At 48.5% G+C, this 17,921-nt stretch overlaps 1 protein-coding gene and 1 long non-coding RNA gene across 3 annotated transcripts in view; both read left to right on the forward strand.

The window, feature by feature from the left end:
* LOC310838313 overlaps window positions 1-17,921 on the forward strand; it is a 437,762-nt gene that overhangs the window by 242,379 nt on the left and 177,462 nt on the right. The window lies entirely within an intron of this gene.
* On the forward strand, window positions 323-16,809 carry BRS3 (bombesin receptor subtype 3; the record flags this gene model as incomplete). Of its 2 annotated transcripts, XM_083724890.1 has the most annotated exons (6): window positions 323-404; window positions 575-1,016; window positions 4,890-5,241; window positions 14,446-15,181; window positions 16,347-16,611; window positions 16,699-16,809. In XM_083724890.1, 3 exons carry the CDS (start codon window positions 583-585, stop codon window positions 14,839-14,841), a joined length of 1,182 nt encoding a protein of 393 aa, XP_083581016.1. In that variant the 3' UTR covers window positions 14,842-15,181; window positions 16,347-16,611; window positions 16,699-16,809. The 2 variants fall into 2 exon arrangements, with proteins under 2 accessions (XP_083581016.1, XP_083581015.1); XM_083724889.1 differs by lacking the exons at window positions 323-404; window positions 16,347-16,611; window positions 16,699-16,809 and having other exon boundaries at window positions 544-1,016; window positions 14,446-15,585.

A 17,921-nucleotide genomic window follows, 5' to 3' on the forward strand; every position in this document is an offset into this window, starting at 1 on the left:
CAAGAGCTAAACATGGTTTCTCTTGTTTGCCTCTATTTTGAGACAAGGTGTTCCCTAATTCCCCCTGTTACAATGTTATATTGGGTACATAGGCACCCAGCCGGTGCGCCATAGACACTTTTAATATGGAGAAAGCCAATTCAGCGTGCAAATTGTGCAAAGAGCCAGCCTAATTGAAATAACAGAGTACTGCTGACAGGGAAACCAGTGAGAAAAAGCCATCAATCCCCCCCACTCCAATTTCCTCCTCCTCCTCTCTCTTTCCCCCACTGTAGCTGCTGAAAGGCATATATTTTTTTTAAAAAAAAAAAAAGATAAAGACGCTCCACACCTCCCACACAGTTCAGCAGTGAATCTGTGAGCATCCATTCCTATCATGCTTTGAGACTCCAGAGCGAGGAGATGTGAGTAAAACATCTTGTGGAATTGGATTTGCAGCCAATTGCACTCTCTCTCTCTCTCTCTCTCTCTCTCTCTCTCTCTCTCTCTCTCTTTCTCTCTCTCTCTCTCTCTCTCTCTGTCTGTGTCTCTCTCTCTTAGTTAATGCTTCTGACCAATTTAATTCCACCCTCAGCTGGCAAAATGTCCAGGGCGCCTCCGCTGGGGATGAACGGGGCTCCTCCCGATTTTGCAAACGCAACTGGCCACCCGGCACCTGCCACCGGGAATCAAACTGCGGAGGAAAGCTGGTCCGAAGATACTTCGCTCGGCTTGGGGGTGCTCTGCACAATCTGCGTGGCCTACGCCGCGATCATTGCCGTTGGCCTCCTTGGGAATGTGATCCTCGTTCAAGTCTTCTTCAAGATCAAGTCGATGCAGACCGTCCCAAACATCTTCATCACCAGCCTGGCTTTCGGAGATCTGCTCCTGCTGCTCACCTGCGTCCCTGTGGATGCTGCCTGCTACATCGTGGACACCTGGCTCTTCGGAAGAATGGGCTGCAAGCTGCTCTCCTTCATCCAGAGGACCTCTGTCGGCGTCTCCGTGTTCACCTTGACCGTGCTCAGTGCGGACAGGTAAGTTGGAAGAATTTTACAGCGGGGCGGGGTTTGCTCGCGCGTTGGCTTGCATGGGGCTGAGTTCCGAGTCGGGAGTTTTGAGCCTTGCATACCCTCCAACATTTCTCCAGTAAAAAAATAGGGACGCCCATTCCATAATGATAATTTTATTCTTTCTACTAGAGATGGGAGGGCCTGGGGGGACTGGAAAAATAGGAGGAAAACAGGGTTCCCCATTTTTCCCTGGGGGGTGTCCTTTTTTCCAGGAAAAATGGGGGGGTATGGAATATTAAAACTATATCAAACTTTTTTCTTTCTTTCAGTTTTTCCTGAAAAAGATGGCTTTGGGGAAGGGTGGAAAAAACCTGGTGTGTCCCCCCCCCCCCATTTTTCTGGTTTTTTTTCCAGGCCTTTCCCCTCTCTAGTTTCTACCCCATCCATCTGACTGGGTTGCCCCATCCACTCCGAGCAGCTTCCAGCATATATAACATAATAAAACATATACAGGGCTGCCTTCAGATGTCTTCTAATCAGCTTGGCTGATTGGCATATCTCCATACCCACCAACATTTCTCTGATGAAAATAGGGACGTCTTAAGGAAAAGCAGGAAATTCTGGGATCAAGAAACTGGGACGGCTTCTGTAAATCCGGGACTGTTTCTGGAAAATAGGGGCACCTGGAAGGGCGCCATGGTACCCTGTATTTATCACCTCTCATTTTAAAAACTGCCTTCTAGCAATAACTCAGTTGCATGCTAGGCATTTACAGAGTGTTGTCCCATAGCCCCTGCCCCCAAAATAATCCTGGTAACAGTGGTTTGTTAAGGGTGTTGGGAATTGTAAAGCTGGGAGGAGGTCAAAACTGTTATTTAATTATTACCTTCATAAAGGTAAAGGTAAAGGGACCCCTGACCGTTAGGTCCAGTCACAGATGACTCTGGGGTTGCAGCGCTCATCTCGCTTTACAGGCTGAGGGAGCTGGCATAGAGCTTCCGGGTCGTGTGGCCAGCATGACTAAGCCGCTTCTGGCAAACCAGAGCAGCGCACGGAAACGTCGTTTACCTTCCCGCCGGAGTGGTGCCTCAGGTTACATACGCTTCAGGTTACAGACTCTGCTAACCCAGAAATAGTGCTTCAGGTTAAGAACTTTGCTTCAGGATGAGAACAGAAATTGTGTTCCGGCGGCACGCAGCAGCAGCAGGAGGCCCCATTAGCTAAAGTGGTGCTTCAGATTAAGAACAGTTTCAGGTTAGGAACAGACCTCCGGAACCAATTAAGTACTTAACCTGAGGTACTACTGTACTTGCACTTTGACGTGCTTTCGAACTGCTAGGTGGGCAGGAGCAGGGACCGAGCAATAGGTTAGGCCCAGGGTTAGCCAGTGAGCAGGATTTGAACCCTGGTTGCTCAAACCATTATGCCACACTGCCTCTCTACAGTTATAGTTACTGTTGTTGCTGTTATTAATTAAATTTATGTTGCTCAAGGAAACCTAAAGCAACTTACAACCAGTTTCCAGGTTCTTTGAGGGGTCCTTTGCCTTTTTTACCTATAAAAGGGGGGGCTGGGAATTGTAGCTCTGTGAGGGGTGAACTGCAATTCCCAGGATCGTTTGGGTGGAGGGGGATGTACAATGTGTATACAGTCTTTGAAACGACCCCTTAGCCTGGGAGGGTGGGATTTGAACCTGTGGCCCACTCCACCAGGTATTGGATTCCACCTTCCCAACCAGAATAGCCAACAGTCAGAGGTGATGGGAGCTTTTGATGTCCCATTTCCCATTATTTCAAAGCTTTGTATTTCCAGTCTGTGTTTGGAGATTAAGACCTCCCTTTATGTTAATGGAAGCAACTGTATTTTTTAGCAATTTGTCTCAGATATGTAAAATGTTAACTCTTGATTCCTGAATAACAGAAGCTGGATGTGACATGGAATATTTGGAACAAATCCCAAATGATTAAACTGCTAGCATCTGGAAGAACAACATTTCCCACTTTATATGATAGTGATAACGATGGTTGGTGGTGGTGGTGATGATACAATGTTGTTGTTTAGTGGTGTCCGACTCTTCGTGACCCCCTGGACCAGAGCACGCCAGGCACTCCAGTCTTCCACTGCCTCCCGCAGTTTGGTCAAACTCATGCTGGTAGCTTCGAGAACACTGTCCAACCATCTCGTCCTCTGTCGTCCCCTTCTCCTTGTGCCCTCCATCTTTCCCAACATCAGGGTCTTTTCCAGGGAGTCTTCTCTTCTCATGAGGTGGCCAAAGTCTTGGAGCCTCAGCCTCACGATCTGTCCTTCCAGTGAGCACTCAGGGCTGATTTCCTTAAGAATGAATGATGATACAAACCAAGTGCCAAAAGGCAGGATAAAGTAAGATGTGTCTTGATGCCACCTAGTGGTGTATTAAAGCAGTTCAGGAAGAGCAAAAATTGAAGTGTAAGAATGACAGAAAACCTTTGCAGCCCATTTATCAGTGTAGATCAGGAGTCAGCAAACTTTTCCAGCAGGGGGCCGGTCCACTGTCCCTCAGACCTTGTGGGGGCCGGATTATATTTTTTGGGGGGGAGGGGGAAATGAACGAATTCCTATGCCCCACAAATAACCCAGAGATGCATTTTAAATTGTTGTTGTTTAGTCATTTAGTCGTGCCCAGCTCTTCGTGACCCCCTGGACCAGAGCACGCCAGGCACTCCTGTCTTCCACTGCCTCCCGCAGTTTGGTCAAACTCATGCTGGTAGCTTCGAGAACACTATCCAACCATCTCGTCCTCTGTCGTCCCCTTCTCCTTGTGCCCTCCATCTTTCCCAACATCAGGGTCTTTTCCAGGGAGTCTTCTCTTCTCATGAGGTGGCCAAAGTATTGGAGCCTCAGCCTCATGATCTGTCCTTCCAGTGAGCACTCCGGGTTGATTTCCTTCAGTATGGAGAGGTTTGATCTTCTTGCAGTCCATGGGACTCTCAAGAGTCTCCTCCAGCACCAGAATTCAAAAGCATCAATTCTTCGGCGATCAGCCTTCTTTATGGTCCAGCTCTCACTTCCATACATCACTACTGGGAAAACCATAGCTTTAACTATACGAACCTTTGTTGGCAAGGTGATGTCTCTACTTCTCAAGATGCTGTCTAGGCCTGTCATTGCCCTTCTCCCAAGAAGCAGGCGTCTTTTAATTTCGTGGCTGCTGTCGCCATCTGCAGTGATCATGGAGCCCAAGAAAGTAAAATCTCTCACTACCTCCATTTCTTCCCCTTCTATTTGCCAGGAGGTGATGGGACCAGCGGCCATGATCTTCATTTTTTTGATGTTGAGCTTCAGACCATATTTTGCGCTCTCCTCTTTCACCCTCATTAAAAGGTTCTTTAATTCCTCCTCACTTTCTGCCATCAAGGTTGTGTCATCTGCATATCTGAGGTTGTTGATATTTCTTCCGGCAATCTTAATTCCGGCTAGGGATTCATCCAGCCCAGCCTTTCGCATTTTAAATAAAGGGTCACATTCATGTAAAAACACGCTGCTTCCCGGACCGTCTGCGGACCGGACCGAGAAGGTGATTGGGCCAGATCCAGCCCCTGGGCCTTAGTTTGCCTACCCATGGTGTAGATGAAGCCCCTACCAAAAGGCAGAATAGAATCTCCAAGGCCCAATATATTTGGCCAAACAGTCTGAGATCAGCAAACCCAACTGCGTTCAATTTCATTAATTCCCATATGCACCTAAGAGTTAGGCATTCGTAACAGATTGTTCCAAAAGCTTGGAAGCCAAACACATTTCCCGGAGTCTGATGGGGCACAGAGAATGCCAGGGAGACTGTTATTGGGAAACGGGGTGTTCCTTTGATTTCGCTCAGTGCTTTCATTGCTTTCAACACTCTGACCTTAATTGCCATTCCAGGTATAAAGCAATTGTGAAGCCCTTGGAACTGCAAAGGGCTGATGCCGTCCTGAAGACCTGCTGCAAAGCCGCCGCCGTCTGGATCTTCTCCATGTTATTAGCCGTTCCAGAGGCCGTGTCCTCCGACCTCTACGCCTTTCACATTCCTGATAAAAATGGCTCCTTTGAGACCTGCGCTCCTTACCCCGTCTCCGAGAGAATCATCCAGGAAGCCCATTCTCTGGTGTGCTTCTTGATGTTTTATATCATACCGCTAGCAGTTATATCGATCTACTACTTTCTCATTGCAAAGGCGCTGTACAAAAGCACATCCAACATGCCGGCAGAAGAGCACAGCCATGCTCGCAAGCAGGTAAGTAGAGATCTAGGGCAGCCTTCGCCAAGCGGGTGCCCTCCAGATGTTTGGGGTTGTTGCTCTGTCACATGGCTGATCGAGAGTCCGTCTCCCTGGAAGCCCATAGCAGAAGCTTATTCACTTATGGACCAAAGGTTGTATCAATAGGTGAGGGAGGAGCAATGCATCTGGAAAGCACCACTTTGCTTAATTAAGTAGCTAATCAGCAATGTTAATTAACTGTGCTACTGAGACGTATGTTGTGCTGACTTGAGGTGTAGTTTTTAACTACTGGTGGTCATCTGCTTCAGGGAGCTGAAGGCCAGATTTCAGTTCATTGATGGGAAACATCGCTTTCACTCGTCTCCTGCATCAAACCTTACTTTCTTTTAACTCTCACCCAGTTTATCAGGGGCAGGCTATGCCCAGTTGATCGTCTGTGCTGAGAAGGTATGGAACGGAAAGCCACCGATGTTCTCCTCCACCACTGAGAGGGTTTGGTTGGCAAATCTCTGGTCATACCTAGCCAAGCTCATATATATCAATGAAGTTGTGCGAAAAAGGCCGTTTCTTTGTCGCCATGGCTTGAATTCAAGCCCTGCCTGCAAAGGACAAACTTTATTTGCAGGTGCAGCTTGAAGAAGCTGTGATTCGTTACAGTATTAAACAATTAATTTCATTTCCCACCACCACCACCACAAAATGTACAGTTGAATTGGTAATACTGGATGTCTCTGCTACCAGTGAACAAAATATTGGTGTTTCACAACTTTAACCTGTTGCACCATCTTAGCCAGACCCAGCTGAGTATAGCAGAGCATACACAGACTTCCAGAAGCAATCAGTTGCAGGCAGGAAGGATGATGCAGGAACAAGACGCTGCTACTAGTAACTCGGTTACTTAGAGGTGTTTATTATTTACAGCAGACTCTACAAGTTACTGTATACATGAACAGATACGGATCTTAAACTAGCTCTCTCTTAACAAACTCCAAACGACTCTCAGAACACCACACTGACCAACACTATCCAGTCAGGGAAGCTTATGAGTCATCATGCCTAAGTGGAAACCTCGACCAATAGCAGAGTTGTATCCATGGTCCCAGATCTCTAGGCAGAATAACTCCCTCTGCTCAGTCTTCTTGGCCTTCGGTCAACTCTTAATTGCTTTGTATGAAGCTGCACATAGGCAAAATCCCAACACAAAATACATTTGATAAAATGCTGTTGGTGTTTGTCTGAACCTTGCTTTGACCAAGGTTTTGACCATAATCAATGAGCATGCAGCAGAAGAATTCTACTGTTTTTTCAAAAATGAGCAGGTGCAATCCTGTACTCAGAAGTAAGTCCCATTGAATTCAGTGGGAAACTCTTTGGTAAGCCCTAGGCTTTTTGTAATTCTCCAAGGTAACAAATATTTTGACGATTAAAGCATTTTTGTTGTTGTTCCAATACAAGTTAATACTTTAAAAACACACTGCCAATATTTGACATTTAAGTTGGTCAGCCACTCAAATCTTCTTGAACTATTAAAATCTCCTAACCTTCTGCAAATAAATAAAATTGCAGGATGGAGAGTTCCTTTTGTTTCCTCCAACACATAAACCATAGCTCCCGCCCAGAGAAACTTCAATACAGCTTTCCCAAACCTCGTGCCTCCCAGATGTTTCAAAATACAACTCCCATCATCCTGAGCTAGCAGAGCTGACTGGGGGTGAGAGTTGCTATCCAAAACATCTGGAGGGCACCAGGTTCAGGGAAACTGGTCTAGCCTTTACCGCCATGTTGATTTGGGGCTATTTTCTTTCAAGATTGTATGCAGAAGGACACCCAAATACCCTGGCTAACACACCACCAATTGCACACCTTCCTCAACAATGGGAGGACGACATAGGCCACAAAATTAACCCCACCCAATAGACCAGAATGTGGTCTAAACCTCCCTTAAAGTCCATATCAGCGAAAAGAAAAGAACTCACTCTGAAACTTACCTACAGCTGGCACCTAACACCACGGAAACTAGTGCTAATACACCCAGGAACCTCACCAAAATGCTGGAGAGGGTGCACCTCCACAGGCACATACCTCCCCATGTGGTGGGAATGCCCTAAAATCCAACCCTTCTGGACAGCAGTCATAGAAGAAATAAGCAAAATAACTGAACAGGTATTAGACGTCACCCCAGAACTGGCTCTACTAAACATCTTCCAAGATAATAATGCCCACTCATATCATAAAGAGCTCATAACCCACCTACTCTCAGCAGCCAGAAGCATCATAGCCAAACACTGGAGAGACCTGTCAGGAATAAACATGGACCAATGGTATGAAATTGTATGGGGAATGGCCTTATTGGAAAAACTAACCAATAAACTGAAGCTGACACAGGGACAAAAAGATGACACCTTCACCCCGGTTTGGTTCCCTTTATCACATACACAGCCCAACAAGACAACAACAAGAATCCACCATCAGCAAATGAATCAATATGGCTAGCCTGATTCAAAAGCACCCACCCACCCCACAAATGCAACCCATTACAGCCAACCACAGACAACCAACCACACCCTGGCCCCCAATACCTCTCACTACCAAGGAAATATAATAAATGAATAGAAAGAAGAATCTACCCAGCTGACACTGACTCAAAACCCCATGCATACACTAAGTAAAAGAACAAAAGCTTTACACCACCCCTCTCCCCCCCCCAACTCTTTTCTTCCTAACCTTAAAATGCATATGACACCTGTAATGGTTGTGAGGGGTTACTTGTGCGTAAAGTGCCTTCAGTTTAGTTAGTTTGCTTGCCCAACCATGCTTAGGGTCAGAGCTCGCCCTCCGTGACCTGTTAGTCACTTGCAGAATCCGAGAGTGGGCGTCTCTTGAACCTCTTCCAGCATAAAAGCTGTTTGACCCCAAGTCTCCTCCTATGTTCCCTGCGCGGAACGCGTCTGCGCAAGTAAGGGGAAGGCAGGGGCGTCCCAGCGCCCTCCCCACTAGTTTCGGGTGAAGGGTCTTGGAGCCCTGTCACCAATTCCTCCATCTCCCTCTCTTCTCTATGGGTGTTACGCTGAAATCCTTCCCCCCTGCTAGTCCCCTCTCCGGCATCGCTCGGGAGCCCTGCCTCCGTTTCTTGCTCTGATGGCAGTTCCCTGACATCCACCTCCTCCCCAGGACCCCCTCCACCCCCGGCCTGACCTTGTCCCCTTCTTCAGCCGACGATGTCGGGAACCCCCGAAAGGAGCTGTTGTCGTCGTCCGTGGACTCAAACCCCGCTTCCCACCTGCTCCAATTTCTCACGGGCGGGGCTTCCCAATCTGATTCCTCCTCTCCTGACGATTCTCCTCCTTCCTCCTGGGAAGCCGGAAAACCCACAAAATCCTCCTCCTCCTCATCGGTGGTGGCAAATTGCTCATCCCAGAATCTCTCAAGGGGTTTGGGCTTCCTCGGATACCTGTTGTGGAACTCTTCCACCAGATATCCATCATCTATTTCCCCCGCAGGAACCCACGTGTTTTCTGACTCGGGTTCCCCCTGCCAAGCCACTAGGTACTCCACCTGCCGCCCTCGCCAGCGCGAATCCAGGATCTCCATTACCTCGTGGTGGCGTTCCCTCTCTTCCATTAACGGGTGTGTGAGCCCTTCCCCTCCTGCCTCCCAGACCCTCCGCTCCCCTCTGTACAGTGAGAGCAGCGACCTATGAAATACCGGGTGGGTTTTCATGCTGTCTGGCAACTTGAGCCGGAACGCCACCGGGTTCACTTGGTGTGTCACCTCAAATGGTCCCAGCTGTCTTGGCCTCAGTTTCTTACACCCGCCCTTGAAGGGTAAGCCTTGTGTGGATAACCACACCCGGTCCCCCACCCTAATGGTCTTCCCTTCCCGGCGACATTTGTCTGCTTGTCTCTTGTACACCTCCTTGGCCCTATCTAGGTTCATCTTAAGCTGCTGGTGCAGGGCTTCCATTTCTTCCACGAACTGCTCTGCGGCGGGCACACTCCACCCTTCCTCCCCTCTCCCGGGAAAAGCCCTGGGGTGACACCCATAATTAGCCATGAACGGGCTCATCCCCGTGGACACATGCTCAGCGTTGTTATACGCAAACTCCGCTAGTGCTAGCTTCTCTACCCAATCGTTCTGTCTCTCGTTGACGTAGCAGCACAGGTATTGCTGTAAAATGCTGTTCGCCCTCTCTGCTTGCCCGTTGGTCTCCGGGTGTCGCGCCGTCGAGAATCCCACTTCCACCTGCAATAAGTTCATGAGTCTCCTCCAGAACCTCGAGGTAAATTGTTTCCCTCGGTCGGAGATAACCCTCGAAGGAGCCCCATGCAACCTGAAGATGTGATCCACAAACAACAGGGCGGTTTCCTCGGGCGTTATTGCATGTGAACACGCTATAAAATGGCACATTTTGGTTAGCAGATCTACTGCTACCATGACTGCTGTCTTCCCTCTGGATTTGGGTAAATCTGTCATGAAATCAATCGACACAACCTCCCATGGTCTCCCTGGTGTGGGTAAGGGTTCCAGTAACCCTGCCGGGGCCGCCCTCTCCCCCTTGGCAGCGGTCACACCCCCTTACATACTCTCGTACATCTTCCCTCACCCTTGGCCACCAGAACTGCCTAGTAACCAGTAACATAGTTTTGTGTTACCCAAAGTGCCCCGCAGTTGGGTTGTCGTGAAGCTGTTTGAGCACCCTTTCCCGCAGGGCTTCCCCGGGCACATACATTGCTCCCTTGTAATACAGCAGTCCTTCCCTTTCCTCAAAGCCTCCCTGGTCTCTCCCAGTTCCCCTGAGTTCCCTGATTCTGGTTTGGGCGAATTCGTCCTGGCGAATCAGCTCGGTTAGTTCTCGTTTCCCAACCAACGCTCCCCCACAAACCCATCGTTCCTCAGGGAACACGTGTCGAGCTTCCGGCATTCCTTCTCCTTCCGTATACTCCGGCTTCCGGGAAAGCGCGTCTGCCCTCACGTTCTCTTCCCCCGGCACGTACTTTATCTCAAAGAAGAACTTGGAGAACTCCTGTGCCCATCGAATCTGCCTCTGGTTGAGGACTCGAGCTGTTCTCCAATATTCCAAGTTCTTGTGATCAGTGCAAACCTGAATCTTGTGCTGAGCCCCTATTAGGAGATGTCTCCACTGCCGAAACGCTGCATAAATAGCTAACAGTTCGCGATCATACACCGTGTAGTTCTGTTCCGATTTGTTCAGTTTCCGTGAGAAGAAGGCGCACGGCCTCCAGGTGTGTTGACTCCGTCCCGGCTGCAGCAACACCGCTCCAATGGCTCTGTCTGATGCGTCGGTCTCCAGCCTCATCGGCTTCTGCAGATCCACGTGCAGGAGCTGTTCCTCCGAGGCGAATGCCTTCTTTAGCCTTTCGAAGGATCGTTGGGCACTTTCCGTCCAGACGAACTTCTTCTTGCTACTGAGACAATCCGTGATGGGTGCGGTCAAGTGGGCAAAGTTCTTGATGAACTTCCGGTAGAAGTTGCTGAACCCAAGGAACCTCTGCACATCCTTCCGGGTTTTGGGGGCCTTCTATTCCAGCACCGCCTGCACCTTGCCGGGGTCCATGGGGTCCTCTGTCCAAAAACTTGTATCCCAGAAATTCCACTTCTCTGGCGTGAAATTGGCACTTTTCCAGCTTGACCCACAACTGGTGCTGCTGTAGCCTCTTCAGCACTTCCCTGACGTCCTGGACATGCTGCTTTACATTGTCCGAATAGATCAGGACGTTGTCCAGAAATGCTACGCTGTTTTTGTACAGCAGGGGGCCCAGCACATGGTGCATGAAGCTTTGAAAACAGGCTGAGCCCGATTGTAATCCAAATGGCATGACTAGGTACTCAAAGGCCCCTAGGGGGGTGAACATGGTGGTTTTCCATTCGTCCCCCTTCCTCATTCTAATCAGATCGTATGCTCCCCGGACGTCCAGCTTGGTGAAGATCGTACCCTTCCTCACCCTAGTCAGAATATCATCAATTCTGGGCATTGGGAAGGTCACGGGTTCCAATACGAGGTTTAATTTTCGATAGTCCACGATCAGCCTAAGCTGATCCGTGTTTTTCTTGTCTACAAAAAACACAGGGCTCCCCCCTACTGCCTTAGATTCCCTTATAAACCCCCTTTTTAGGTTTTTGTCAATAAAGTCCTGCAACTCCTGCATCTCTCGGTCCGACATGGCATACAGCTTACCCACCGGCAGCTGCGCCCCAGGGAGTAGGTTGATTTGGCAGTCAAAGGGCCTATGTGGCAGCAACCTGTCCGCTTCCCTCTCGCTGAAGACTTCCTGTAAGTCCGTGTACTGTGGCGGCACCTCTGCTCTCTGCTTCAGTGTAGTTGCTGCCACTCTGGCCCACCTCACCCTGGGCTTCTACCCCCCTAGACAGTGTTCCAAACAGTGCGCTGACCCGAAGGTGACTGTCCGTTGATGCCAAGCCACCACTGGATCATGTAGCACTAGCCAGCTCATGCCCAGTATTATCGGGGGTCCCGCCAGTGTGGCCACGTGAAAGGCAATGGTTTCGGTGTGCCTGGACACACTCATTCTCATGGGTGGGGTTTGATGTGTTACCTCCCCTCCTAGCAGCTCCCTGCCATCTATCGTGGTCACTTGGAGTGGGAAATCAAGTGGCAGCAGGTGGAGTTGGTGCTCCCATGCAAATTCCTTACTAAAAAAATTACAGGAGCTGCCTGAGTCCAGCATTGCCTTCACCTTGACTGGGTGTCCATTTGGGAGTTCTAGCACCACCTCTATCGCTATAGAAACCTTGGGTGGGTCTGGTTGGGGCACTTCTGTTATCTGTTCGCTTGGCTGCTGCGCCCCCCTGTGGGCAGTCAAGCGCTGGCGTTTCCCTGCACCTTTTCCTCTGCCCCCTCCTCCTCGCTTCCAGCGGCTCCCACCATCCCTTGCCAAGCCTTTCTTTGTGGACAGACCCTGGCAAAGTGTCCTGGCCGTTGGCAGAGGAAACAGTTCTTGGTGTTTCTCCCAGCCTTTCCCTCCCTTTTGACTCCTTGGTGGGCGCTCGGAGCCTCGCGGGCGCGCGCCCCATCAATTTCCATTGGCACCACGTCACCGGGAGACTGCTTTGGCATCTCAGGAATGCGGTAGTCAGGGCAACGCTCTCCTCTCCCTTCCCGCCTTTCCAAAGTGCACGCTTCCTGGCGAGCGCCTATCGCCAGCGCAGCTTTCGTCAGCTGATCCATAGTCTCCGGGTGGGGCGAGCGGGAGAGCTCATCTTTAACGGTTGGGGACAACCCCTCCTCAAACAGCATCCGTATGGGAGGGCTATCCAGATCCCATTCGAGCCGGTGTATTAGCATCGCAAAGCGGGACCAGTAGTCTCTAACGGAAAGGTCCCCCTGCTTGCATCTCATCAGCTCCCTTTGGTTCACACTCTCCCCCAATTGGCTAGAATACATAGCGTCCATTGCCTGTAAAAACTTCCGAACGTCCTTCATGGCGGGGTTCTGCGCGGCCATCAGGGGTCTAACCCATTCCCTCGCGTTGCCCTCAAGGTGCCCCACGATATACGCCACCTGCGCTGCCTCGTCAGCAAAGTCATCATGCTGCAGCTGCAAGGCGTACTCTATTTCCGTTCGGAATCCATTATATTCCTGGGGCTCCCGCCCAAATTTGTGTACTAGTCCGGGCACCTTCTTTGCCACTGGGGTGGGTCTAACCTGCGCATCCTGGGTGCGCCTCTCGTCCAGCCGCGCCATCAGCAGGGCTACATGCCGTTCCAGCTCCTGGTTCCTCTTCATTAGGTCCTGCGCCCCCGCAGCTGGCTCCGCTGCCCCGGCGCCTCCAGTCTGGCTCATGTTTCCACTGCTTGCGCACAAGTAATGTAAATGACTCTTGGATTGCTGTAATGGTTGTGAGGGGTTACTTGTGCGTAAATTGCCTTCAGTTTAGTTAGTTTGCTTGCCCAACCATGCTTAGGGTCAGAGCTCGCCCTCCGTGACCTGTTAGTCACTTGCAGAATCCAAGAATGGGCGTCTCTTGAACCTCTTCCAGCATAAAAGCTGTTTGACCCCGAGTCTCCTCCTATGTTCCCTGCGCGGAACGCGTCTGTGCAAGTAAGGGGAAGGCAGGGGCGGCCCAGCGCTCTCCCCACTAGTTTCGGGTGAAGGGTCTTGGAGCCCTGTCACCAATTCCTCCATCTCCCTCTCTTCTCTATGGGTGTTTCGCTGAAATCCTTCCCCCCTGCTAGTCCCCTCTCCGGCATCGCTCGGGAGCCCTGCCTCCATTTCTTGCTCTGATGGCAGTTCCCTGACAACGCCGATATCTCACAACAATTAAACTGATCTGTAGGAAACACAACCTGAAGAAAGAGACAATGCATGTGCTTTTCTGAATGAGGAAAATCTTTAGCCAAAATTAATTTTTTTTAAAAAAGAGATTGTATGCAGATTTAATTTTGGGGGGACAGGAAATATCTTTAATATCAGAAGTCTACAGAAACATTTTGTTAAGCAGCCACAAATCATCTACAGTGGTACCTTGGGTTACAGACGCTTCAGGTTACAGACTATCCTAACCCAGAAATGGTACCTCAGGTTAAAAACTTTGCTTCAGGATGAGAACAGAAATCACGCGGCGGCAGCGGGAAGCCCCATTAGCTAAAGTGGTGCTTCAGGTTAAGAACAGTTTCAGGTTAAAAATGGACCTCCAGAACGAATTAAGTTCTTAACCCGAGGTACCACTGTACATAACATAGGTGTATCCTGATGGCAACTCTTAAATTCTCCCAGAATTACCACAGAGCTAGCTGCATTCACTTTCATATCACAGGTGCAGAGCTGTGTGTTTACTCAAACTGAACAGACTCATGTTTTCATCAGCTATGCACAAGGAGGACACAGGCTTATATTAACATTTACTTCAATTTGCTGAAGAGTTTGTGAGCCACACAATGGTCTCTAGCATGCAAGAAGTCAAAGAGTTCATCTGTACACTCCTCTAAACATTCCCAAGCTTTCACACATTTCTCAATTTGTTCACAATGCTCCCTGATCCACAAGCTCTTCTTCTTCCTTCTCAACACGTTTTCCAAAGGCGACAACCTTCTTCAGAGGGCTCCCTTTCTTGATGTACACAGGGTGAAGTGGGGTGGGGTGGTGGCGTCTGGTGTACACATTGCATTTTGTGACTCTCGTATGCAGATTTTTTTTATAAAAAAGTGGTGTTTTACATGTGCAACGATTTCCCCCTGCAGATTGAATCTCGCAAGAGAGTCGCCAAAACTGTGCTGGTCTTGGTTGGCCTGTTTGCCCTCTGTTGGCTCCCAAATCATGTCCTTTACCTTTATCGTTCCTTCACTTACTACGCTTCCATCGACACATCCACCTTCCACCTCGTTGCCACAATATTCTCCCGGGCTCTGGCTTTCAGCAATTCCTGCGTCAACCCCTTTGCTCTCTACTGGCTGAGCAAAAGTTTCCGCCAACATTTTAAGAAGGAAGTCCTGTGCTGCCAAGCCAAGACCCCTCCGGGCCATTCCCGCATCGTCCAGAGTGCAACTCCCACCAGGGCCATGTCGGTCACAGGCTCCGAAATCAGTGTCACTCTGCTGACAGATTATAGCATCACTAAAGAAGAGGAGAGTGTTTAATTCTGCCCGGCCTGTGGGCCAAGGCCCACTGAGATTAAAGCATGTCAGGGTGCAGGAAGGAGGTAAAGCTGCTTTTTCTTTTTCTTTAAAAAAATATTATTTTATTTATTTCATTAATTTTCCAAAACCAACAAAAAATAAAAGCAACAGTACATATTCAAACATGGGGGGAAATAGAGTTGACTTCCCCTTATTCCCTTCCCTGGTTCCATTGTTTATCATCCTACTGCATGTCCATTTTAAATTATGAAATCATTAAAATTACTTATGGTCCAATCATAATGTCTTTACAAGACTTTAAAAAATCCTGTGTACATTGCTTCTGTATATATGCAATATAGTCCTTCCAATCTTGCTTCCAAAAATTGGATTTTTTTATTTAAATTGGATTTTTAAAATAAAATGCTTTTGGAGGAAAAATCTTTCTATATATATTTCTGTTACATTATAGTCCAAATGCTATTCATCAGGAAATAAGGATTTGCTTTAAGTTTTTCATGTGTGCTAAAACTCAGTCTAAGTTTTTTTTTAAAATTGTTTAAACACATCAGTTAAGAAACATGGATACATGTTATTGTTTTAGTTAAATAAATTGTTTAAATTGTTATTCAGGAAATGATTATTTTTCTCCATCCAATAAAGTACAGCAGTTTCTTCTCCGCCGATGGCTTCTGACCTCCTCTGCGTGGTTCTTTTAGTTCCTTGTTAACTGCATCTGTTTTTCAATAAACTTAAACAATATTACATGTAGTTTATATTCATTTTAACTTTAGTTATTACAACAGTTAATCAAAGCATATTAAAGATTTGATGTGGGGACAATGTTCTTTTAGATATAGTCTGTAGATGTTCCATTCTTTTTTAAACTTTTGGGTCGATCGGTCCCTGACCTTTTCTGTCATAATCACTAATTCTATGTACTCAAACAGTTTAACCTGCCACTCCTCTTTAGTTTGGCAAATACAGTACCCCCTTAGTTTGCTAGTTTCAGCTGTTTGTGGGCTAGGATAGCTTGACCTCAGGAATCTGCACTCTCTCAATATCCACATGGCTGGATTGGTTAAAACTGTGGCACATGCACCCACAAGAGGTAATACTATCCATCAACCTGGAGTCACAACTCTTCCCAGAGCTAATACCTGAGCTGAGCTACGGAACTCCTTGCCACAAGGGCTGTGTAGGTTTAGAGCACACTTGAAGCACACTTCCTCCTTAAAGGATCCAGGGAACTGTTGCTTGAATCTCTGTGAGTGGCAAATAATTCCCAGCACAAACTGGGATTCTTCGTGGAGGGGGCGGGGGAATGTGGTGTGAATGTGCGTACACGGCTGTGGCATTTGTACGGATCCCCCGGTCGTCTCACACTATTGACCCGTACACCACTGATCTGCTGCCACGAACCAGGTCCTCCCCGGTAAATAACTTAGACTCAGTCAGGTTCTTAAGTTAACAAAGAAGAGTGTAAAAAAGGTAAAGATAAAGGGACCCCTGACCATTAGGTCCAGTCGTGGCCGACTCTGGGGTTGTGGCGCTCATCTCACTTTATTGGCCGAGGGAGCCGGCGTACAGTTTCCGGGTCATGTGGCCAGCATGACTAAGCCGCTTCTGGCGAACCAGAGCAGCGCATGGAAACGCTGTTTACCTTCCCGCCGGAGCGGTACCTATTTATCTACTTGCACTTTGACGTGCTTTCGAACTGCTAGGTTGGCAGGAGCAGGGACCGAGCAACGGGAGCCCACCCTGTCGCGCGGATTCAAACCGCCGACCACAGCGCCACCCACGTCCCTTCAACAATCATCAGAATAGTATAAAATAATTTCAGCATATAAAAGTTAAAGAGAAATTCACCCTTAACAGTTATGATAAATAATTTCTAAACTATAATCAATAACCCACAGCACCACCTGCGTCCCAAAGAAGAGTGTAGTTTATTGCAAACACAAATAAACTTTAACTGCATTCAAAACGTTGTTACTCTTTACCTTCTTAGTCTTATTTTATCCTGTCTCTTTCTCTTCTACCTCCTCTCACACAAGAACCAACTGCACTAACTGTCTCTCTAATTCCAACTGTCTGCCAACTGCTTTTCCAACTGCCCAACCAACCAACCCACTAAAACCAACCAACTACTACCACCCAAACCTTGGGCAAAGCCCTTTTATAAACAGGTAGGCTCCGCCTCTGGCTTTCCTATTGGTCTACATATTAACCCTTTCTTTTCCCCTCTATGGACATTTTCAAACAGGCAAACGCCACAACAGCAAAGGAAGATCCTTTGGCTGTTGGTTTCTGCTTCCTTCACTGTGCAGCAAAATGCTAGTCACAAGGCATTGTTTACATTCCACAGTCAGCGTACTGTTGGGTTTTCCCACGGGAATGGGAGACTGGATGTGACGTACACTGGTTTCCTGTTTTTCACAGTTCTCTCGGTGTTCTTTCCGAGGAGAAGGTGTTGCTTCTCTGCTCTCGCAGAAGCAAGATGCTGCTTGTAAACTCTCAGCATTGAAGTGTAAATAAACTAAAGTTAAGCATGTGGCATGTACTGCTCATCCTTCCGCTCTGCAAAAACAACATTGGCAACTGGCAAAGAGGGATAAGCAAGAGAAAATGACCCGATTCCTTCCCCGCTGATTATACCCAACTCTGCCTCCATCCGCCACCATTTATTTCTGAGATCTATCTCAGAAATCTCCAGACCCATCAACTAGGGCCTGGGACTAGAAGATTTGAAAAATCCTAGTCTAGGTAACAGACAATTTAGGTTTGGAGCAGAAGGGAAGTCCGGGCAGGGAAAAGGAGAAGAAGAGGGGACGTTGGGGGGGATGGAGAGGCAGAGCAGAGGGGAAAGGCTGACCCAAACCACTTTCTCCATATGTTGCAAAGGCAACAGCGCCCCCAAACCCTTCTCTTCCACCTCGAGAGGCTGGGAGATTTTGCTGCCTGCCCCCAGGGGCTCCTCTTCCTGCCTCAGCATGAAGTCCTCTGCCAGGGCCACCGCCTGGGCGCAGGTGTTGCAGGAAACACCCCCCCTTCCCCATCATTCAGTCTGTACAAACTTCACACATACACACACTACATAC

The sequence above is a fragment of the Podarcis gaigeae genome (assembly GCF_964106915.1).
Source record: "Podarcis gaigeae genome assembly, chromosome: 2".
Classification (NCBI taxonomy): domain Eukaryota; kingdom Metazoa; phylum Chordata; class Lepidosauria; order Squamata; family Lacertidae; genus Podarcis; species Podarcis gaigeae.